This window comes from Podarcis vaucheri, assembly GCF_965113315.1.
Source record: "Podarcis vaucheri genome assembly, chromosome: 1".
Classification (NCBI taxonomy): domain Eukaryota; kingdom Metazoa; phylum Chordata; class Lepidosauria; order Squamata; family Lacertidae; genus Podarcis; species Podarcis vaucheri.
The window spans coordinates 100,290,763-100,316,584 of NC_138759.1; the positions used below are offsets into that span (position 1 = coordinate 100,290,763).

At 40.4% G+C, this 25,822-nt stretch overlaps 1 protein-coding gene across 5 annotated transcripts in view; it reads left to right on the forward strand.

Moving 5' to 3' along the window:
* Positions 1-25,822, forward strand: part of THSD7B (thrombospondin type 1 domain containing 7B) — a 633,259-nt gene that overhangs the window by 422,677 nt on the left and 184,760 nt on the right. For all 5 annotated transcript variants that reach the window (XM_082197355.1, XM_082197356.1, XM_082197357.1 and 2 more), the window contains 3 exons: positions 124-290; positions 9,405-9,560; positions 11,603-11,800. In XM_082197355.1, coding sequence (XP_082053481.1) covers positions 124-290; positions 9,405-9,560; positions 11,603-11,800 — 521 coding nt within the window. The remainder of the gene's footprint in view (positions 1-123; positions 291-9,404; positions 9,561-11,602; positions 11,801-25,822) is intronic.

Here is a 25,822-nt window from a genome sequence, read left to right on the forward strand (position 1 = left end):
TCCTTTTGTGTTTGATGGGATTTATTCCCAACAAGTGTCTTTACGATTGCAGCCTCAATAATTTGTTAGCCACTTATAACAAACACGTTTTTACATGAATTAATGTTTGTGATTTTCTGCAAGATATTCATGGAGAACATCTGAATGGAAAGGATGTGACGTCACTCTCCTCCTAGAACAGCAGGACCCCCGACACCATAAGCACTCAGCCCTTTGTGGAGGCGGGGTACAGGTCCGGGAAGTATACTGTGCCCAGATCACACTGGAGGAAACACACAAGTTAAAGGAAGGTATGCTAGAAATTACTTGTATTACCTATAAATAAATAATTGGTATGAAATGATGAAAAGAAGGTTGAGGTTGTACTGCAGTGAAATGCTGGATATAGGGTTCCAGATTCTACAATTAGAAGTGTAGACTCTTGGAGGTAGCATTATTTGCTTGCACATTTATGCCAGGGATTTCCAAGGTGGTGCACATGAACACACATGCGCCTGTAGGAGCTGCCCATGGAGCCTAGGGGGTGTCCTCCCCTTTCTGAAATTAGGCTTGAAAGAGGCATTCTCTTATTGGCAATAGAATTGGTTGTGTGTGTGTGTGTGTGTGTGTGTGTGTGTGTGATGCTTGCAACTATTTTCTGTTTTGCAAATGTGCTCATGGACCAAACAGGTTGACAACCCCTGATCTATGCTGTCGATTCTAAAGGATCCAGAATGGATGACGATTTGGCTGTCCCTTTCATGCACAAATGAGAAGCTAATGGTGTACTCAAAGGCTTTACCATTCACTGCAGTGGAAGAGTCAGACTAGAATATGGGGAAGCCCGTAAACATTTTTGAAGTTCCAATTTATAAAGATGCTTATACCCTGGTTTTCATAACAGATAGATAGATAAATTGTAAAGGGAAAATTGGAGACGCCACTTTCAAACAGTTCTCACAATAGACAATTGTCAGAAAGGTTTGTTTCTCCTATCCCCTTTCCTTTTCCTTTCTCTCTCTGCAGTAGGTCCAAGAATCAAATATTTTTCTATATTCAGAAGAAAAGCAAGTGGATAGACAGATGCCTGATGAATAATTTATCTTTGTCTATTTTCTTCACTATGCCTACTGCTCCTGCAAAATATGGCTTTGTACAGAGATGTAAGATAGCAAGAGCGTGGCATCACAGCTGAGGACTGACTTGTTTACAAAGGCAAAGCAAGTCTATCTTAGGGCAGATGGTTTGCCCTCATCATCCCTCTTGAGCAGTCCACCTGCTGCAAGCTGATTATCTATGCCGTCAGTTTGAAGGAGGATATCTGTTCTGTCACTATGTAGAAGGATTTGTTTTTGTCACCTGTTTGAGCCTCCCACAAATACAGCAGATCATTTGCAAGAGGCATCTTCATTAAGTGATGCTACTTTCTCTGTAACATCAGTTGCTTTCTATGGCTTTTGGGGTTGTCTGGATTGCCCTTGCCTCAATTTCTTTTCTACACATAGCTGCCCTTGTGACACATTCTTTGTTTCCCCTAAATTTTCAGAAACTTACTACCCACTTGAAAGTAAGGGGGAGGGAATGGATTGACACAAAGAAACTAGGAAAACCAGGTTTATTTGCTTTATCAAAGGCATAAAGTAAGGCTTTGGTATTTTCCAGTTTTAAGCTATTAAAAGCGTTCCCAAACAGCCAGCTTCTGGAATGCTGGAAATTAATTATGAAACCCTGGTGTATTGGCATTGGTTAATTTCCATGCATTTATCTGGGTAAGTAACTTTAATCAAATGTTTATTGTGTTTTAAACTGGAAATACTGGAGAGCTGTTTCACTTGAGAGTCCTGCAACTATAAAGACTAGTTCACCCATCCACTTCACTATATTAAAATGGCAGGCGTACAAGAGTGGCCCTGTAGTTAAGGCAAGCAGGAAAAACAACTTTCCACCATTACAAGAGTCAAGATTCTAAAGGTTCATAAAAATGGCAGCGGTTGAGCTATTTGAAGCTTGAAGCTTGGCGTACACGATCTTCCTGATTAATTCCATGAGTGTGCTGTATTTCCAACCAATCTAAAAAGATGCCATAGGTACAACAAATTTAAAAGTGCTAAAAATTGACACTTTCCTTCACACACACACGCGTGCGCGCGCGCGCACACGCACACACACACTCCCAAGAAACATATCATATACTGTCTTTATTTCCAATTTTTGCAATGTACTTTGTTCGGGTGTATTGTGGAGTGCAATCCTGCATTGCTTTGGCAAAGTCATGAGTAAGGGTTCAAAAGTTAATAGAGTTTTCCTGCCTCATGGAAGTCTGTGGAGAACAAAGAACTGACAGATAGTGCAGAGCGCGGCCAGATTGAAAAATAAAGCCCAAGGTCCTACCATTGCTGAAGTACCTGTAGAGGGAACCACATACCGAATTCTCTGTATAAAGCCTATTGCTTTAATTAAGGAATACAAAAGGTGCAGAGGTTAAACATGGGGCTCACTAGGCTTTTTGGAATCACAGAAACCTTTAAAAGTATATCTGACCCTGCCCAACCGACCCGGCAGCCCTCCATGATATAGCCTTATCTCTGATTTTAACTCTCACCTGTCTGTTCTGTTGATCAAATTATATAGAAACAATACATTGGCATATATTAGCTGTATGAATACTTGACTACAGTAACAGAAGAAAACCGACCTTCAGCAGCGTGTGGGGTGGGGCGTAATGCAAGCACTTGATTCTCATTTGCACTGTTGTAGTCTTATCATCTCCATTAGGGCAGTCTCACTGGTTGCATTCTCCAAAGGCAGGACTATTCCTTTGAGTGCTTTTCATACTTGGATATGAGTTAAGACCTAATGTGTGATCCAGGTAACTCGCTGAGTTCAAAGAACATACAGAAAGTTTCTAAAATTTAGTTCATTTAGAAGAGAAGTTGTCACCAGCTGTGTAAACCCTTTTGAATTCCACTGATTCTGGTGAGAGAGGCTTAAATATTTATTTAATTATCCAATTGAAATTTGTAGGCTTTGGGCTTAATTTGCCTGGATCAAATATAAGTTTAGTGTCTAGGAGTGACACTCAGATTAGAACTGTAATGTCTACATTGGACCTTCAGTGGTTTCAGATGTGGGTTCCACTGCTGACATCTACTAGAGACCCACCTTTAATTTTGAACTAAATGTCTCTCTGTGTTTCCTATGTATATTTCTCTTTTTCATATTCTCTCTCTCTCTTCAAAATGTAAGAAGCAGAAGAAAACAGTGATCACTTAACTTCTACAAGCCACTGTAGGCTAAAGTGTGACCCAAGTCCACTGTATTAATCAGCCATGTGCCCTTGAAGTAAATTTCCAGCTGTGTGACAGCAGCTCTTTCATGAATTTATCACATGGGACTGGGGCTATGTCTCACAGCTGCAACCATACCAGCAGAGCTGGTTTCATGAGAGTCAAATGTGTGATATTGATTCTGTGAGAAAGACCCACATGACTGGACCCTGGACATGTGGCTGTGTGATTCAGATACAGCCCATAGTCGCATGGGATTGATTCAAAAAACAGCAGCTTTCACACAGCTGGAGGTATATCTAAAGGGCACTTCAAGAAATCTTAAGATGGTGATACAGTAAGTAAGAATTTAGACCTTTGTTTGCTCAGAGAGAGGGAGCAGGCCTGTCACAGGATAACATACAGAGCTACTGATCTAGTGTTAATACAAAATAAATATTTCTCCTGAATGACCTAATTTACTTGATAAAGGACATACCTTCACAGCAGGGAATAAATATATTCTAACCTGGTGGTGTGAAATTTACATTGTTGGGATGTTCATCTATTGATTCTGTAGGTTCTCCACCAAACATTTCTGTGAGTCAAATTGGTAAGATTAAAGCCACATATTGGGATGATAAATATGTAACAGCTGTCTTCTTTGGTGGAGAGCCTTTGAAACAAGACAGAAAAGGATTCTTCTCAGATCTTTGGGGTGTACAGCTGCAATGCTTCACATTCAGAAATAGAAGGGTTTAAATTCATGAAAGGATGAAAAAGATTGGTAATCACACAAATGGAACATTTCTGGTTTTCAAACATTATGGATCTTCTTAAAGTGGAAGGAACAAGCCCCCCCCCCCAAAAGCACCACTCTGAAGAAGCATATTTTTAGAGCAAATAACCATCTTCATTTTGCTGCATTTCCTGACTTTCCTTCTGTAGTCTGTTGTTTCTGGATCTATCATAAACACAATATTTTTCTGTGGCTCACTGCTGGCTCCCATGTGGCTTCTCTTAGTGTTTCTAGATCCTTCCTTACTTTACCCTTTGGGACTGGCAAGTCTTTTAGAGCTATCATGAGAAACAAGCCAAAAGCACCTTTACCTACAATGAATACCCTATGCCAGTGATGGCCAAACTTGGTTCTCCAACTGTTTTGGGACTACAGTTCCCATCATCCCTGACCACTGGTCCTGTTAGCTAGGGATGATGGGAGTTGTAGTCCCTAAACAGCTGGAGGGCCAAGTTTGGCCATCACTGCCCTATGCAATAATGGTAACATTTGCAGTAGTCTCTTGTTGGTGCTCAGCTTTGTACAAACCCTACTGTGGCACTTCCCACTCATTGCATCATTTTTCTTTTGCAAGCCTCCCATCGTAACTTAATTGGGCCAAGGTTGCAAGTTTTGCAACCACACAGAGAAATAAAGAGGCAAGATGGAAAAGGTTGGGTGAACTTGGCCATGTTTATTTAAACATTTACTCCTCTGCATTGTAGTCAATTCCCAGGCCCCTCCATTCTCTGAGCAGCCAACTGCAGCTGCTTCCAACACTGCATTTCAGGCCCCCACAAATTGGTAGTTAGGATATATTCATTACTGTAACCATAGAAGTATCTTCATGCATGGTTCCAATCAGTGGGTCTTGGAGATACCATATCTTTCATGATCAGACTCCCGTGGTATTTTCCAAGCTTATTTTCCTGAATGCACTTGCTCTATTGATTGAGATTAGATTGTAAGGAATTTATTTTTCATTTACAAACTTGGTGAATGGTCCAAAGGGATGCTAATTTGTCTTATCTTCTTGGAAGATCAATGCCACTGCCTTGCTAAAGGTGAATAAATATTGCAATCTTGCATCTGTAATTGGGACCATCATTTGTTTTAAATGATCAGTTCATTTATACCAGTTAAGCCAAACATGATTTGCCAGCTCTTTACTAATTTGTGCCTGTTGTCTGAGAGACAATATTTCATATTATAACTCGAGATCCATCATTTCCCCCCTGCCAATTTATAACAGTGGTGAAAGGACACAATAATGTGATTCACAAGTAGGTATATTGATGGCTAAAGGACATTAGCGTAAGTGGTTTGTAGATTGTAACCTATGCAAAAAGAGATTTAAAAATAATAATAAATAGACACTGTTCCTATATTGAACTCAGGTAACAATTCCATAGGCTTCTGCTGGATATTAGGCTTAACTTTTGGTGGATATCAATATGCATTGCCCTCAGAGTTTAATATTGGCTGTAGGGAAGTCAAATCCAATAGCCATCTTGAAGGACAATCTCTCCTGAAGTTCCCATTTTCTTACATCCATTCAAATTTATTTGTAGCTGTTTGGAAAGCTCTCCAACCTAGCTCTGAATTCTTCAAAATGCTTGTTCTCTTCTCAGTCTGTAGGGAGCATAAAGTTAAAGATCCATGAGAAAATATAATCCACTTCCTAAGAGAGTGACAAATGGCTGTGAGAGAACTTAATTATTGCCAGTAAAGAATGCATCCATTTGTGCATGGCCTGTAATTGCTTAATGTTGTTGTCTCCATCGACATGAGAGTGTGAAGCTGTAAGTAGTTAAAGCCTACTGACCCAGCATGGCAGTTCAGTTAATTTTACTAAGTAGCTGCTTTTTGTAAAACCTGGTGTTCAGTATTGTTGAGTTCATCCCTCTTGTATCAAGCATTCAAGTGCAAGCCTACAGAAAATCAGCTCTTTTTTCCCTAATTGAATTTATCATCTTAGGTAGAGTGCTGTGGGATTTTCAATCACAACACTAGTATTGTGGGGTAAAGTAAATGTTACAAATGGATGGATTGAATATAAAAGCTACAATGTGTAATGTTCTGAGAGGCATGACAGATTGCATTTAACAGCAGTGTTATATTTATTAAAGTAAAAATGATTTAAAAAACAACAACTGAGCTTAGGAATAGCTGGTAATTAACTCAGGTGACCTGAAGGAAAGAAAGCTTATTAGATACAGATCTGCTCTTCCATGAGTGAAAAAGCTTTTTTCATATCACTCCCTGTCTGGACCAGGGAGGTGATTAATGTCTCCTTCTGAGTGGGGGGTCCTGCATGCTTGAAGAAGGTCGTGGTAAAACCACTCCACAAAAAACCCTCCCTATATTTAGAAGATCTAAGTAACTACCAGCCAGCTGCTAATCTCTCCTTCTTGGGCAAAGTTCTTAAGTGGGTGGTTGCAGATCAGATCCATGCACTCCTGGAAGAAACTCCATCCTTATAACATTTAGATATTCCCATATATAGAGAGAGATGAGCACCAGAGACTAGGAAATAATAATAATAGGATTTTGATAGCAAGCTTATGGTTGTGTTTGCATTTATCTTGCAGACTCTTAAATGCCTGCTCATCAGAGAATCTGACAGGTATTAAGAATGCAAAAGGAATGTTAGTTCTTGTTTATTAATTGGTTGAGCATACATTCATACTTGCATGTTTCAGACGATGACTATTTTTGAAGAAGGACAGATAAGGAGGAACGGATACATTGAACGGATACCCATTTGGAATGTTTAAAGTGTTGTGTGTGTTGTGTTTTGGTCACGCCCCTGAATCAGAGGTTTTGTGTGTTCTCTGTGCCAAGGTTGCTCACTGAGACCAGTCCCTTCACTTCAAAACAACAACAACAACAAACCCACCAACCCTGCCCCCCACAAAACCACACAGCTTCTCTTGAATAAATGTTTGCAGACAGTTGAATTCTATGAGCATATTGAAACTCCTGTTCCTCCAAAGATTACTGTGAGGTTTAGTGGTAGTAATCCCACATAGCTGGTCCCAGACACAATATGAGTTTTTCTATTGTGGCCTTTTGGGGAAGCAAAGAACCCCTTACTGTGGTGTTTCTTTCCATTCTGTAGCTTCCCGGTGTCCACACAAGGCTGTACTCATCCTGGGACTGTGTATTTTTCAGCAAGTGGTTGGAATCGATAATGGTTGAAAACTTCAAGCCAGTAACAAATATGATCTGGCTCATGCTTGCATCTCATACTAAGAACATTTCTCCAGTATTATTACAATAACAGTTTATTACTTACCTGTTGTGTTTCATTCTTTTTTTCATTTTGATTTCATTTCTGCAAATTTTTTTTTCGCAAGGTGAAGTGTTCACCTACTTTTCTTACTCCAATAACTTGCATTATTTATTATAGTGTGTGGTCTATATTGCTGGTGTGCTCCAAAATAAATGGATTGCTGCCAAAAGGCATTGGAAAACAGTGTCAAAACAAGTGACATGGCTTCAACAACATGACTAGTATTGCTTTCTTATAGATGAAACGGAATCCGTTTTTGATGACAAAATGCAGTGAGCCCGATTTGCTGGCTTGTATGCCAGCGTATTACCAGAATGATAAATTATTTTGCAAAGCCTAATGCTGAAGGGCATATTAAGAAATGCATGAGACTCTTTGAAAGGGAATAGCTTGATGGTTAAAACTGACTAATATTTATCTTGCACTTTCTGCCAGTTGACTTTTAGAACCTGTAGAAAAGGGCTATTTGCTTTAGAAGCAAGGTGAATTGGATTTCTGCCATCTTGGTGTAGTCCCTAAATGAATATGTTGTCTCTAAAATAAAAATAATATTTCCGAAAGCAGTCTTTTCATCTAAGCAGAACTTTTCATTATTTTTTTTGAATTAAATTTGGGTAATTACCATTTGATTATGAAGTAATATCCTGCAAGTGCCTGAGGAATAAGATATTTATGGTGGTGGTGGGGAGAGATTCCTGTGAGTTTTTAAAACTCCTGTTAATCCTTGTTATTTCTGCATTTCAGCTTTCCCCATATAATTATTTGCAATGGAATTCTCAGCACATAAAAATGTAGAATAAAAAAATATTAAAAACCTAACTTACCCTAACATGGTAAATAAAAACTAATATTGAAATTGACTGATAAATACCAGGAAAAAAATTGCATACATTTATAGCAATGTGTAACTTTTTTCAGAAGAACTGAACTATTGTGCATTGACATAGCTCTATCTTTTCACATGCATGGAAGTCAGATTTTGATTTCTTTGGAAATCAGATTTCATACTGAATTATAGGTTTCATTATTTTCCCAGTATGTAACATGAAAGACCATAGAATTGGAAGGGAGCCCCAGGGTCATCTAGTCCAACCCCTGCAATGCAGGAATCTCAGCATGTGGCCCACTATACAATTTGAAACCATACCGGAGACTCCTGGAAGGCAAATTAGCTTATTTCCACTAATTTCCTTTGAAATGGTCTCCTATGGGTTGGGGAATGCTGCAGAACAATATGGTATATATGGCATGGTGGACTGCAGTAGGTAGAGAAATTTGGCAGAAAAATCAGGTCTCAGGTTTTCTGCAATCAGAAGTGTTTTCCATATTGTGCAATAACTGGATGCAAAGTTTAGAAATTAATTGCATTCATTTCTACCAATATCTTTTTGTATCTCAATGTTTGTGAATAAGTATTTAAAGTAATTAGGGCATTTTAGACTATGTGAGTGCCTTGTTTTAGGTTCTGTCCATTTTGATTCTCTCCATCAGTCACTGAGGCTCTTTAAAAAAACAAAAAACCCCATCTCGCTCACCTCATATTTCCTTATCAAGCTCTTTACTCTTGGAACTCAGCTAAACTGGTAAAGAAAAAGTGATTATACACATTGTATGTGTGATATAACATTTTGCCACCAGATGGCGACATGGAGTCCCGTTTGTCTCTACTGGTTTTCCCTCTTTAAATTTACAACACTTTAAACTGAAACGCTTCTTTGATGTGACTAGATCCAGCCTAATAATGTCACACAAGTAAGGAGAAGGAGCTTTTGCTTTAGAGATTACATATGTAGTAAGGGCTTCTAAATGCACTCCCCGCCCCCAGATTAGACAGAGTTTGCTGTGATCCTTTTAAAAAAGTGAAGAACACTATATCCGTTTTAAACAAATTGTTCTTAGCTGCAGTGCTAAACTGCATCAGGGACACTAATTATTGTGCTGATTACACTGTTGTTAGCTTGGATTCTGAAATAATTTTGATGGTTGCTTGAGAATATATTTGTTCTGCACTGCAAAACACGCCACGATTTGAAGGAATAATCTCTGTGTTTTTTGCTCCCTCTTGTTTTCTTTTTTCTTCCTTAAGTGGCTAGACCTGTTGAAAAAAAGCTGTGTCTCGCTCCTGCTCCCCCGGCTTCCCAACTGTGCAATATCCCATGCCCTCCTGAATGCCTGGTTTCTTCCTGGTTGGGATGGGGGCCTTGCATTCATGAAAACTGCCAAGATAATCAAGGGAAAAAAGGTGCGTTTTGAACCACTTTCTTACACCTTTTTGGAGGAGTGGGGCCTTGCCACATTACAAAACTGGACGAATCTAATGTATAAAAGCTGACTTTATATTTATAATTAATCATTTTCTGTGTGTTTTGTGGGGGGGGGGGGACTGCTAGTTTCTCCACAGCTTATTGATACCAATGGACATCACAGCCCGAAATGTGTAACCTGATTTTTTTTTTACTATGTAAATAATTTTATAACTATTTGGGTCATTATATTAAAACGTAAAAATGCATAAGGCAAAGGACTGTAATACAGTGGCATAGCATCAGCTTTGTGTGGGAAAAAATATTTTTAGATACCTGTTTTGTCTTCTATTGGCAGGGTTTTTGTTTTTTTAAAATCTTTTTGTAAACTGCTTGCAGGTTCTATTCGCAACAAAGCAGTATATAAACTCTGTTAAATAAATAAATACATAAATAAACAAACAGACCCATGTCATCTCCAGGCAAGTTTGAGAACATCCCCTGTCTGAAACCCTGGAGAGGCTACTGATTGGTGGCTAGGACAATACTGTACTAGATGAATAAATGAACACAGTGCATAGTTAAACTATGCTACTTGCTCCAATGAGAGTCGGTGGTGGCCACCAATTGGATGGCTTTAAAAGAGAATTAGACCCATTCATGGAGGACAAGGCTGCACAGTGGTTGCTCACCATGATGGCTATGCTTTATTTCCATTGTTGGAGACAGTGTGCTTCTGAAAACCAGTTACTGGAAACAGCAGGAGACGAGAGCGCTGTTGCACTCAGATCTTGCTTGTTGGCTTCCCACAGGATGCTGGATCAGATGGGACATTGACCTGATCCAACAGGCTTTAATTGTTGGCATCCATCTGTCTTGAGAGACAATGGAATTCACCTCCAGGGGTGAAGTCAAGCTGCTGTGTTGGCAGCACTGAAGAGGCCTCCCTGAGGCGTAAGCCCAGGCAGTTGTGTTTGAAAGTCCTGGACTGGCCAGATGCTGATGCAGTTCAAAAGGAAAGCAGAGCAATATGTTTGGCCGGATATGAAGACTGCGGAATATCAGCTCCTCATTGCTTCATAATGCAGAATAATTAATTATTTCCATGGGCAAGCTTTTAGGTCTCCTTAGAACCTGAGCTAAAATTCATGTAGGGGCCACAGAACTGCATATGCTCTCTTCCACTTAATGGACTCATCTTTCCCTCTTCACTGTTGACCTTCATGTGTTGAGTGTGAAGGTCTGAATGGTTTTGTGTTGTTTTTTTAAATCTATGGTCAGCTGAATGTATTCAAAAGTGTCTGCAGAACCCATATTGCACAGGGTTCCTGGTTCAGAAAGACTACAGTGGTACCTCGGGTTACATACGCTTCAGATTACATACACTTCAGGTTACAGACTTCGCTAACCCAGGAATAGTACCTCGGGTTAAGAACTTTGCTTCAGGACAGAAATTGTGCTCCGGTGGCGCGGTGGCAGCAGGAGGCTCCATTAGCTAAAGTGGTGCTTCAGGTTAAGAACAGTTTCAGGTTAAGAACGGACATCCGGAATGAATTAAGTACTTAACCCGAGGTACCACTGAATAGGCTTTCACACCCAGTTTGGAAGTGAAACTAGCAGGGAATTGGCATTTGGTGGGGTGACACCGGTACACAGGGAGTGGTAGGTAGTGGATTCACTCCCCCCCCACTTCCAAATTTGCTGAATACATGGGAGCTCATGGTCCTAATACCTTAAACTGTTTTAGCATCAGAAATTGTGACAGGAATCGGAGCATGTGAGGGATGGAGGGTGTGCGTGAGCCTAAGGCTTTTTTCCTGTAATCCCAAAGCATGGGCATTATGCAGCATTCATGATGCAGCTTGGTACATGTTGAAAACCACAACAACACAACTACAAATAATACTTTTAAAGGGGTATTTGTTCTTTCTTTGGACAGACTGTGATTTGGAAGTTATGCAATCAGTTTATGTAACTTCTTTCCTTCCTTATCAGGTGAAACCTAGCTATCACTTTTGTCTCTCTCCCCCCCCCCCCCCAGGTTTCAAAATGAGGCAAAGACATATCATTGTGGAACCCACGGGCACTTCTGGCAATTGCCCGCACTTGATAGAATCTATTCCATGTGAAAACCCAGTCTGTTACAAGTGGATCATTTCAGAAGGAGTTTGTTTACCTTATAACGGAATATGTGGACTAGGGAATCGTGTGCAGCATGCTGTATGCAAGAACTACAAGGGTATGTGGTACAAACTGCACTTTATTTAAATATATTTTGCATATTCTAAGAGATTTCAGAACTGCGCATTAAGCAAAATTCCATGATGCAAGGCTTCCAGTTTTATAATAAGATATGAATTTCCCCAGAGCTTATGGCTTTATTATACTCTGGCTTTAGGTCTTAAATGAGATCTGTGATCTTAAAATAAATACTTCATGCTTCCAGCCACTTTCTATAACACGTTATCCTACCCTGAAAGCATGTTAAGGGGGCAGGGAGGCAGTGCACACTAGCTCTACCCCCAGTGTCATGGTTCCATCAACTACAGCTTCAAACGTTCTTCACAAGTTCAGTAGAAGGTCTGAATGGAGATCCTTCCTATCTCTGGTTCATTGCGCTTAGAATTCTCCCAGCATTCGAGAACTCTTGTTACAGGGAACCTCTTAAACATGTTCCTTAGAATGCATTTAAGATCTCCCTTCCAGAAATGTGGTGGTGGAAGAAGAAGTAGGAATGACGCATGTCAGAGACATTAGGTGTGGAATAACTGCATATGGCCCTGAATCCCTGACATGATTTATGTGTCCCATATGTTGCATTGAATGTCTGAATAGGGCTTGTAGAAAATCTTATGAAATCGTGTCTTATTCCCCACAGTGTCAGCCTGAGGCCTAGCTTGCAACAGGTGGCCACAGAGTCTGAATTCAGCACTGGCAGAGCACTTGTCCTGTAGACCAGAGGCAGGATGCATGCTTGCAAATCAGATACTTGATTAGGCAAACATAAACTTAGGGCCAAAGATGGGCATGGTGGGTATGTAGTTTGGATATCATTTTGAAAAGATGAGGTGGGGAGAAATGCAGTAGGGCTGGTATGAGTTGAGATGAGGCAAGGGTGGAGACAGTCTGTGTTGTTACTTGACGCAGTGCGTTGTCGAATTAACCTAGAAGAGAGGGCCTGGTGCCTCTCCATCAGTTTGGAAGGTCAAATGAGCATCTTTAGGCTATGTGGTCAGCTCATAGTTCTGCAGTCCAGAAAATGACCAATAGTTAGGTGTGAGAGTGAGACTCTTGAGGGTGCACGTAAAGAAGGGGACTGTTTTCCTGCTGAACAGGTATGGAATTGTGGCGCTCCAGATGTTTTTGCACTCCCAAGTCCCTTTAGGCCCAACCAACATGGCCAATGATCAGGGATGATGGGAACATCATCTGGTGAGCCATAGGTTCCAAGCTCCTGTCCTACAAGTGGAGTGGTCCCCCCCCCTCCTGAAAGTACATACCTGTTCATGAGAGTAAATGACTGCACAACACTTAGGCACGTTCCTTCACCTTGCATGCCCAGCTTAATACAGTACTTTCTTGTTTGTCAAACTGTGGCTTGCTGGGAACTCTGAACCAAGGAAACTATGGACTGATTGTTCCCTACATACCAGGATTGCAAACTATGCTCTTGCAATAATTTCACAGCTAGTCAGTCAAACAGGGCTTGGAATTTTGCACCATATTAAACTAAGTAGTTGCACAAGCAGAATGAGTTCCAGTTACACAACAGGACTCTCCACCCCACCCCTTCTCCCCAGCACTTTCCTCTCATCTGCTCCAGAGAGGGTTAGAAGAGTTGCTAGAACCATGCACAAGGAGAGAGATCATTCAGTCAGACAAGCAAATTTAAATACAGCCCTATATTAGTACCAAATATGTGATTCTCATTGAGATAATTCAATTATCTCAATGAGATAATTCTCATTCCGGCTTGGGCATAACTACAAAAAAACAGCAAGCAAAGTGAACTACCATATTCTGCTCCTAAGGTGTCTCACAATTACTAAGCTGTAAGTAGGGAACATTCCTGAATGCCAGCAAGGCATTGTTTGCAATCCCGGTTTATAATGAGAGCTCAAACCATAGTTATGGCAAACTGTGGTTTGATATTAATCCAGCCAGGCAAGAGGAGGAGGCAGTGAATGAGCATGCACTGCATTCCTCGTGCAAAAAACCATCCTTGGGCTATTATATCCATTGCTCATGTTATCCTGTTGGTGGAATGGTATGGTAGAAATCTTTTAAATAAATAGTACTATTTAATATGAATTAAGGAATTTGCATTTCTGAAAACTTTGAACTCTCTGTGTCTCTCCCTGCCCCCCCCACTACAGCTTTTTTAAAAAGTGTAGTCGAGGAATATGTTGTTGCCTTGCAACAGCTGATTTATGCTACATGATTCTGATGATATGTAAATGAAAACATTGTGTTGAGTAATATGGTGTTTACTTAGCAACATTTCAAGTCTGGAATGTGTTCAGCTTACAGCTTGTTAATAATTAGTAAGCATACATTTTTATATGAAATGTGCAAACAAACAGTGGGTGGTGTTTACCGGCAGGTTGAAATGCATTCAAAAGCATCATATTTTCTGATGAGGTCAATGTATTCCCATCACAGGATTGTATTATAGATTATCCTTCAGTCTTTAAACATATAGAATAGTGTCATAATTTTAGAAATTGCCAAGTTGATACAAATATTTGAAATAAAGGAGCGCCCTTAACGACATGGAGTTAATACCACAGCAGAAATGCTGCTGAGAAGAAACAAATGAGGTTAATTATCAAGTGGGCTCAGTTACTGTGTAACCTCCCTCCCCAACTTGTTCAAAGTATCGCTGAACTCTTCCCACAGTCAGGGACCCTGATAAAGCATGCAGAGCATTCTTGGGTTCAAGCTAATGCAACCAGAATGCAGGATCCCTAGGCAGACATTCTCTGTGCAGCATGGAAAAGGTCAGGGACAGAGCAGGAGGAACCACTTAGACATGATTGTAATTAAGTTTGATTTGATTTATGTATCCATGGTGCTTTTCATTCAAATGAATCCCAAAGCAGCTTACAAGAGATAAATAGCAATAGCATGATAGAACATGATTAGGCCTCACCATGGAACTGAAACTGCCTTGGTCACACTGGTTGATGATCTTCGGCGAGCTAGGGACAAAGGTGAGAGCTGTTTCCTAGTTCTGCTGGATCTCTCAGTGGCCTTCCATACCATCGACCATGACATCCTTCTGGACCGTCTAGAGGGGCTGGGAGCTGGGGGCACTGTTATACAGTCGTTCTGCTCCTTCCTCCTGGGCCGTGTCCAGAAAGTGGTGTTGGGGGATGAGTGTTCAGACCCCTGGGAGCTCTGCTGAAATGTAAACATTTCCCCAAATCTAGGAATGTGTATTCCCCCCATCAGCCTCCATTGGTTACACTAATGGAAGGCAGGACACACAACTGATCTTTTTCTTAACCCTTTGCATCCCCTGAAAATGATCTCCTTGCTCCAGTCCTTGCAAAATCTTTCTACCCTCTTCAACTGCAGCCCCATGCAGCATGATCCACATTCTTCATTAGTGCCCCCCCCCAACCACATGTAGAAGATTTTCAGTGGGTGTAGGAACTGGAAATGAAGGGAAAATATTGATTGTACAAGCTGCATTCCCCTTACACAACCACTGGACACAGCTCTTTGCATGACCCCACTTTTATAGTGGTCTGTACACCTTGTGATAATTAGTTTCTTCAGAGTTGAAGCACTTAGAAAGCCAAGCTCTATCTCATCATAATATTCTGTTGTGGAATAGTCAAACTTTATTAAGGCAGACTGAGTAGTCAACGTTTGCCTGATATCCCTGCCCTCAAACAAGTAGTTTCACTGCTGAGTCTGTGTTTTAATTGACATTACAAATTGTGAAAGATGCTGCCAGTTTCTCTCTTAGTTCTGTCACTGAGGGGAGAAAGATGTTATAGTTCTTTTGCATAATGGATACAAAAAGCTAGGAATGTATGATGGAAGTAAGAAGTTTGTGATTGAAACCATTCTTCCTTTGCACCAAGTGTTGTAAGGAAAGGACCTCTTGAATTCAATTTGGCATTTCCTTTGCAGCTGGACATTTGTTTTCTAAGCGTGTCCTGTTTAAATTTGGAAAGATTTCTCGGGACATGTTCAGCTCAACTGACTCATTAAAAACAGCAGCATGGCTAACTATTATGTAAGTCTGGGATACTCCTTGAAAATTTTTTCTTTCTTCCTTTTTTAAAAAAGTAAATTTACTAGAATTGATAGACCTTTCTTCAGATTTTACTTATCTTAGATGTTGACATGCTTAAAAATCAGCAATTACTTCTGCCCATTCCTGGCAGTCCACACACAGCTTGCTCCTGCTGAGACCAGTAGGGCAGATGAAGACTGTAGAATTTATCATCCTAATTGTGCAACAGTAATGCTGGCTCTACTAGTCCTCTGACTAATCTCAGTACACAGTGGATGTAAGAGAGTGAGAACGTAATCTTTCCCTCTCTTTCAGAGCAATGTAAAGATAATTAGCACAGGCAGCTGTAAATCTTCCAGGTAGACACAGCCCTTGGCTGATATCTTTGCTACTGATGTGGAGCATGCCACAGTATTCTGCAGTGAGTCCTTGTTCAATTCTGTTGCATCACATGTCAAGTATCAAATGCCTATGAGCACATACTACAGACTATGTCAAGAATCTTAGAGTTGGAAGGGACCCCAAGGGCCATCTAGTCTAACCCCCTGCAATGCAGAAATTCCAATAAAGGAGTTCCAAGAAAGTAAAGATATGCCCAATAAATTAGCTGGACTGTACACAAGTATCTTATCCCATGGTGAATGTAATGCTTCTTGAGCAACAGTGTTAAAAAAGTGACAGATATGGGTGCTATGCTTGCCTCTCTCTCCCTCTCTCTCCCTCTGTGCTTACGTACTTTACGGCTAGCCAGAGCAGCTAGGCATATGGCTAACTAGGAGGGTGTCCTGATCCCACCTAAAATGAGTCTGTGTCCCTGTTCTGAGATTCTGAAAACATTCCAAAAGGAGGCCTCTAGGAATTACAAAGTAGGACTTGCTAGTATCAGGAAGTGGCAACTCTTTTCAAAGGAGCTGGAGGGTTTCCTTATACATTAGAACAGAGGTGGGGGAACCTGCAGTCCTCCAGATGTGCAGGACTGCAACTCCCATCATTCCTGCCAAGGCCATGCTATCTAGGTGTGGTGTGAGTTGGAGTCCAACAATATATGGATGGTTGCAGGTTAGCCATTTGTGAATTGCAGAGAATAAGGGCTGGTAAATGCATACATGTTTATCACTTGATTGCTAAACATTTCGTAATTGACAGCCAAATGTATGAAGAATTGAAAAATGTGTGTGAGCTGACCTCAGTAGCTATGGAAGCTCTCTTGGTGGTAATTAATCTTTGATTATCAATTTGCACATGTGCATGAGCATTTGAAATACGAATGATACATGTATTTGCTGGTCCTTTAAAATAAAGGACTGGCTCTTTTTATTCTGCCACCCATGGGAGAAATGGGTACCTGCCCTCTTTCTAGACTGTTGCTTGCAGGTATTTTGAAGGGAAGTATCATTGATTTATACAGTGTGTGTATCTTTCTGCCCTGCATCTCACTCACAAGAATGCTCATGGTGGCTAACAATAGCATAAAAAGTACTAGTTCAAAATTATCAAATAAAATCACTCAACAAATCTCCTTTAGTAATGCATACTGAGCTACATTAAAAAGCTACTCTCTTAAGTGGATAATGTTGGTAAAGCCACAAAAGCTTTCACACAAAAGCCTGAGTGCCAGATGTGTCTGCTTAGCTAACCTGCACTTCATTTGTGTCTTATGGTTTCTCTGTCAGAAATAATAGCAGAGTATTATTTAACTTTCTGATTCCAGAATTCATTGTCAACTGTGTGGTTTAATTTGCAGTGGTTTTGCATTTTCTTGCATTCTTCTAAAGCACTCTGGCTTTGCCAGGTCAAATAAAACTTTGAATCCTATTATAGCTGCATTAAGTGGTTATACATTTTAGTACACAAGCCGTAGTGAGGGATTGTTTCAGAGAGATATATTGAGGTTTTAATTTTGCTTTGAAGACTGATGTACCTTTCCTTAAAGACATTGTGTAAGTTTTGCTAGTGGGTTATCTTTGGAAGAATGATCTGCTCTGCTCCTGAAACAGAACTGAAGCAATTGATTGAGAGAGAATGAATGATGTGCCATCCTCCTACAGATATCCAGTGAATTGGACCTGATTAACCTAATTTAGGAGAATACTCAGCAGAGAAGAGAAATTTACACATTAGCTATATTATTTAAGTAAGATTGATCTAATTGTATTTGGCTAGATAGGCCTTTAATAGGATTCTCCTGTTGTTGTTGTTTTATCATTGAAACTATATATGTTACCACAGGGATAAAATGAAAAGTACCCATGGTTGTAAAAGCTTTGCATATTAAGTTAGATTTATAGCCAATTCTTTCTCAAATGCTCACTGCTGGATTAGTAATAATTTCACATGAAACAGAACCAATGTGGCATATAAGTTGTTGTAGCAGCAAATGAAACAAGCCATTTCTGTGGGGTATTTTGGTGACATGAGACTGAACTAACTTTTGAGCCTTTCTTGTTCTGTGGGTGTGTTGAACTGGTGGTTTAGAGGCAAGCTAGGAAACATGCAGGTGGTCTGAGAGCTCAGTTGTGCATCACCTCCCATATCCTTCTCTGGCAGGAATGCTTTAATTTTTGAGGGACCTTCTTGAAGCTTGGTGAGACTGCTTCTTGCAATATGCTCCAGCTGTACAGCAAAGACAGTGGCTGGCTTGGTGGGGAGCATCCCTTCAGTGAAACATCTTAAAAGGCATATACTGTGCTGGCATGGTGAGCCAATGTGGAAGGGGAAAGACCAAAGGAAGATAAACTTTTTGTGGGTCACCAAAAGGGCAAGGGTGTTAATCCCCCTAAGACCTTGTTGAAGGTTCGCAGCCTGGATGAATGTATGCTGCTTGGTGAGATAGCATAGACAGAAAGTTATTGGCTTCCATGTGGGATAAGAACTAAGGGTAATGGTGGGCAAAAGCCATCTCTGGGTAAAAGCCAGGGTAGAATCCCATCCCAAATGAGAGATGGGATGATGTTCTTGGATATTTAAAGACTGAGTCTTGGATCCAAACCTTTGGGATGCAGGTGCATTGCCTTGAACATGGTGATGTTTCTTATGCTGTTCTACTTTTGATTTTATATTATTCTCTCTTGTTTATTTATCATTATTATCATTCCACCATTCACAGATCTCAGGGTGGTTCACAGCATAAAAATTCAAGATGAAAGCACAAAATACATAGTAACTCCCCACTCTCTTTACTTTAGTTTAATCTATTAAATTAATTAAATTAGGTAAGTTTATTTGTATTGTTTTATATCATATTAAACAGATTAATTCTTCTATTTGCATATTGATGTGATTATTTCTAATTGTTTCTAGGTTGTTGTTTTTTTAAAAAAGGTTTTAATCTTAATCTTAACTATGGTTTGAAACAAATAATCTTCAAACCATGGATTATGAAGCTCCCATGTTTCAACAAACTATATTTAACAATAACCATAGTCTACGGTTCAAAGGTAATGTTCAACAGTGGTTAATTCAAATCAGAAGTCGAAGCTTCAGATCCTCATTCTGGTTGCACCAGAGGAGGGGAGGGAGGAAGCAGCACATCAGCGCATGGTTCTGGTAGGTTCCCATAACAATAAAACCATAGTTAAGTATGTCATCAAAGCACAGATATTTTCCTCTCTTGAAAGTACTAGGTTACGCTTTGCAAAGACTAAATAGCATCATAGATAAATTGGTAATGCTACAAATCACACCACTGTTTATCTTAATTTTGTTTTGCCGTATTTCTTAAGATTAGAAAAAAATTATACTATACAGCAGGCATGAAATATTCCAATCAATTCATTACACACTTACACATTGTTTGGGGAAAAATAATAATTTAACCATCCCACTGTTTCCTTAGAGTGAATCAGATAATGACAGTGTCCATAAGCTGATTATATGTGATGATTTTTTTATTAAAAAAATGAGAGCCTTATCTATCAATGCCCCTTGTAGTCAGCATTTTGCTTTGTTGCAATTCCCTCACAGTCATTTGCTAATTTGCTTTTTTGATATTGTGCTACCTAGCAAGAAATAAAATTAAGAACAAAGAAGATTACTTGGGGATAATAAACAGCTTCAATAAAAATCTAAATGACTAATCAGACAAAATAAGTCCTGTGGCATAAATTAGAAGAAAATTGCAAGACTGAGAAAAGTGGTTGAGAATGCTAAAATAGTTTTCACTAATGCATGTCTCTTTCTGAAGACTTCCAGGGCCCCTTTGCTCATGAAACTCTCAGGCCAACAACAGTAGGCTCTGAAGACATTCTGAAACCAATCAGTCTAGGCCAGCCTTTCCCGACATGGCACCCTCCTTATGATTTGAATAAAAGCTTCCATCATCCCTTACTACTGACCATGCTAGCTGTGGCTAACTGAAGACTTCAAAACATTTGGAGAAATGTCATGATAGGGAACAGGTGGTCAATACATTTGAGAGCAGCCGTGAGTCTTTCTCTGAGAATCCTTATAGTCTACTGTAGAACCCATTCTGCATTCCACAGTTCATTTTAGGATTAGGATGAAATGGAATGGAACAATTTCTAGCTCTACTAAAACTTTCAGAGCAGAACTGCTTGGGGTGCTTGAGAGAGTGGGGAGGGGGGGAGAGAACATCTGCTTTGTTATAATAATGAGACTCCTACTACAATAGCTGAGCTATTAACCACTTGAATGTATGAGCCATTTTGCAGTTTTGTGACTTGTGGGATCCAAAAATAGTTTCCCGTATCTGGTGCCTTAGTGCCAGACGATGGTCCCCATTCCAATTCTGCTTCTCAGCTCTAAACAGCAGGCTATGCTGTCAGTTCTGCTCTGTCCTTGTCATGGCATCATTACTATGTAGGTTTATTGAGGGCGAGAAAGGAGACGCCTCGCTGTAGCCTCTTTGTTTGACGTTCTTTCAGATTCATACAAGCCATAGAAGCCAATGCAAATGAGTGCCTTAGCTAGTAATAAAGGATGGTAAGAGTCTGACTCTTTGGCAAGTACAAGTTCAAGCTTATGAATGTCTTCCCATTGCAGTAATAGCTTACATAAAAGAAGCAGAATGCCTAAATTTTGCTGTGATTATATTTAAGGTCAACAAAGAGAGTCTCTGCTGTGATACTCACTAGTATGTATTAAGAGGAATGAACATTTATGAAAACCAGTTTCTTGCTGTGTGAAAAATGAACCATTATTATCCTTTTAACAGAGACTCACTTTGATCTGATTAAAATACTGGCATTATGAGAAGAAAAGAAATAGTTTAAAGGCAGAGTTGGGAGTTTTCAGACAGGCTTATGGATTTAGAAAGCATACTCAGCCAAAAACAAACAAAAAATGTTGCATAATCCTTTTTTTAAGGCTTCATGCTAGCTTTCTGTTTTTGTTTTATTTAAAAGATTACAGCACATTGATCAACTGCTGAAGTTACTTCCTAGTTTTCTGTCCCATTTAGAACAGGTTAAAAATGATGGGCCAGATTCACTAATGAGTCCTGTCAGTGGAAGCTGTGCAAGGACTTCTGTTTGTACAATGCTTCCTCTCCCTGAACTCACTGAGAATGGAAGAGGAAAGAATTGCAGAAACTGAGTCACTGCATGAAAATGAAAAACACATATGGCATACTTTAAGTCCATAGAGGAACATCTGTGTTTGCTGTGCTGCTGCAGGAAATGGATTACTATCTGGTAGGCACCTGAATCTGGCCCTTGAGAGAGTCTATAATAAGTCTGGAGTAGGATAGACCGTTTCTAACATTACTCTACTGGGGTAGAATTCAGTGAAACATTTTTGTCTCTATGTATACATTATTATTACTATTAGAAATATTTTACAGTTGCTTTTGACAGTAAAGGATTCCTGAGTGGCTTGCCAAAAATGAAAACACAACATGTGAAAACAATTTAAAACCAGGAAAAGAGTAAAGCAGTGGGGTTCCAAAATACATAAAGTGCTCATCCAGAGCAAGTTCTATCCAGCCCACTAAAAGATGAGCGCCACCATAGGAAGCAACATTAACTAACCAGTGGCCTGGGCAAAAAAGAAGAGTCTTAGCTTGGCACGTAAAATCCCCACAAAGAGCATTGGACAGACAGGGAGCTTCCACCAGAAAGGTCCGTTCTCTTGTGGCCACCCCCTCCGTACCTCCCAGCCAGTTGAGAGCTCTGTTATCAGGTGCAAGAGGGCACTCAGGGGTGATTGCATCAGTGGCCCTGGTCATCCATGTATTCCACAGATCAACCAGGGTTTTAGCAGGGGGCCCCCAGCCATATATCAGCCAGAAAATCTCCCTGAACCATCTCAAAACCAATTGGATTCATCACTCCCTGAGGGCAGAACATTCTCTAATAGTTCCCCCCACCCCTGCGGAAGAGGGAACACCACTGAAAGCCTAAAACTAAACACTGGAGAACTTAGACACTTTTGGCTATGTGATTCTTTTCTTTACCTTTTGAAGCTAGTTTTTAAAGACGTTTGGATTCATTTAGAGACTGCTTGGCTGATCTGTAAGCTTTTGTCACTTCTGTGAAATAGGGAAGGCCATAGTGCACTTAGAACACAAGGGGCCATGTCCATTCCTTGGCATATCATAGAAGGACTGGGGAAAACTACTGTCCAAAATCCTGGAGAGTCACTATCATTCAGTGTAGTAGGATATACAGAGCTGGATGGACACTACTAGGCTAGATGGTACAAGGCAGCACCCTAGCTTCTTATGTGAGAGACAGTCTTTTTTTCCCCTAATTCAAAAAAAACAAGCACCTAAACCTGAAATTTTTATGTAACTATTAGGCAGCTACAAGCTGTGAGACAACAAGAATCCATTTAGAATGCCCATGTCTTAACCTGACTCTGGATTGTTTTCTTTCTTTCTTTCTTTCTTTCTTTCGTTCTTTCGTTCTTTCGTTCTTTCGTTCTTTCGTTCTCTCTCTCTCTCTCTCTCTCTCCTCCCCCATTCTGTGAGGTGATTTTTGCAGCCAATAAATCTCATAAACTGCTTTAGTCAGAGGTTAAGACTTTTTGCTGTCTGAAAGAAAAGAATTTCAGGATGCTGTTAGCCTTATGTTCTGCAGAGACCAGTCACTCAGCATCCTGTTGCAATTCTAACACAAAGTGAAGGAAAGCACAGCCAACAAGGTGATATCCTGTTAAGGTCTGATGCTGTGATCTGCCAGTAGTAGAAAGAGAGGCTTTATATCACAGGGTGGCTGGGGACCCTTAGCAGTCAGATACTAATTGTGATGTATTTAGCTGTTTAACTGTATGACTTTGTTTTCTTTTGTACCTTTATTCTTTGGGGACTATAGTTCTCACACAGATAGACAGGTGTGTTCTCTGTGTTGCAGATTGTCATTGACACCAGCTGGGTTCTTGTAATCAGAAGTTTACATAAGTCATACATTTTGCTGTTAGAGGTGAAAAATCCATATTTTGACATTTTTTAAAGATGGAGCAAAATTATTATTATTATTACTATTATTATTATTCTTTACATACACATACACACACACACACACACACACACACACAAACACAAACACACATATATCACAGGACAGTTTACAGTATAAAAACACAAAAGACATAACACGACAACAAAACAATTCCCTTAAAATGTGCTTTAAAAAAAATATCAAATTCCTTTCCCTAATAGATTGTTGATATATTATATGTGGTAACCTTTCTACAGGTGCTGAAACACAAAAGGTCCATTTAGTCCTTTGCATTTATTGGAACCAGTGGCTTCCTAGCTTAGATCGAAATGAGCTCATGAATTTTTTAACAACAGTAGGAATATATTAAATATATGGCTCACAACTGAATGATGGTTTATAATTGACATTCTTAATATCACCATGACATAAAATTAATCCCTCACCTTCTGAGTCTATTGTCATCAGCAGTATGAAGGCTTTATTCCTAGGTCAAATGGTTGTTGCTGCTAGGACTCGAAGCTGCTGATCAGATTTAGAGGATCCAGCTTTTCTAAGACATATACTGTCAGTTCTTTCAGTCTTTATAATTATTAGCATCATCATCTTTTTCTTACTGGTGTACGCATATTACTGCCTTGAACACATGAAGGATCTTGCTAGTCTCTCTCACCCCTCCCTTTCAGCAGCATATCAATCTCTTTAACATGCATGCAACTAAAAGTGATGGAATGGGACAAACGTATTTCTATAGACCGCATCTTTGTTCCACCTTTCCTTTAAGGAGCTTGGAGTCACATTAAGGGTTCTTTCTTCCTGTCCATTTTACCATCCTCCTGTGAGGAAAGGGACAGAAGGAGGGGCCAAGTCACCCAGTAAGCCTCCTGGAAGATACTGGAAGATAAGATAGGGATCTCTTAGAAATAAGTAATTTACAGTGAGGGGGGAATGTATTTGATCCCCGGCTTAATTTGCCTGTTTGCCCTCTGACGAAGAAATGACCAGTCCATAATTTTAATGATAGGTTTATTGTAGCTGTGAGAGACAGAATAACAGGAAAATCCCCAGAAACCCAGAAAACAAAAGTCAGAGATTGATGTGCATTATAATGAGTGAAATAAGTATTTTACCCCCTATCAACCAGCCAGATGTCAGGCTACCTGGTATCTTCACTGTATGTAACGAGCTGAGATTAGAAGCACCTGCTGTAAGGGAGAGGTCTTACCTGTAATCCCAGCTCATTACAGTACCTGTACAAAAGACACCTGTCAACAGAAGCAATCAATCCAGCAGATTCCAAAGTAGCTACCATGATCAAGACCAAAGAGCTGTCCAAGGATGTCAGGGACAAGATTGTAGACCTGCACAAGGCTGGACTGGGCTACAAGCAGCTTGGAAGAAGATGACAACAGTTGGTGCAATAATTATGGAAGAAACACAAAATAACTGTCAACCTTCCTTGGTCTGGGGCTCCATGCAAGATCTCATCTCATGGAGTTGCAATGATCAGGAGAACGGTGATGAAGCAGCCCAGAACTACACGGAGGGAACTTGTCAATGATCTCAGGGCAACTGGGACCACAGTCACCATGAAAACAGTTGGTAACACACTACATTGTGAAGGACTGAGATCTTGCAGAGCCCGCAAGGTCCTCTTGCTCAAGACAGTACATGTACAGGCCCGTCTGCAGTTTGCCAATGCACAGCTGAATGACCCAGAGGAGAACTGGGTGAAAGTGTTGTGGTCAAATGAGACCAAAATCGAGCTCTTTGGCATCAACTCAACTCACCATGTTTGGAGAAGGAATGCTGCCTACAACCCCAAGAATACCATCCCCACCGTCAAACATGGAGGGGGGACATATTATGCTTTGGGGGTGTTTTTCTGCTAAGGGAACAGGACACCTTCACCACATCGATGGACGGGACCATGTATCATCAAATCTTGGGTAAGCACCTCCATCCCTCAGCCAGGGCATTGAAAATGGGTCGAGGATGGGTATGACCCAAAACACACGGCCAAGGCAACAAAGGAATGGCTCAAGAAGAAGCACATTAAGGTCCTGGAGTGGCCTAGCCAGTCTCCAGACCTTAATCCCATTGAAAATCTGTGGACGGAGCTGAAGGTTCGAGTAGCTACACATCAGCCTCGAAATCTTACTGACTTGGAGAGAATCTGCAAAGAGAAGTGGGACAAAATACCTCCTGAGATGTGTGCAAACCTGGTGGCAAGAAACGTCTGACCTCTGTAATTGCCAACAAGGGTTTTGCCACCAAGTACTAAGTCATATTTTGCAAAGGGATCAAATACTTATTTCACTCATTATAATGCACATCAATCTCTGACTTTTCTCTTCTGGGTTTCTGGTGTAGTGGTTAAGAGCGGTAGTCTCGTAATCTGGTGAACTGGGTTCGCGTCTCCGCTCCTCCACATGCAGCTGCTGGGTGACCTTGGGCTAGTCACACTTCTTTGAAGTCTCTAAGCCTCACTCACCTCACAGAGTGTTTGTTGTGGGGGAGGAAGGGAAAGGAGATTGTTAGCTGCTTTGAGACTCCTTTGGGTAGTGATAAAGCAGGATATCAAATCCAAACCCTCCTCCTCCTCCTCCTTCCT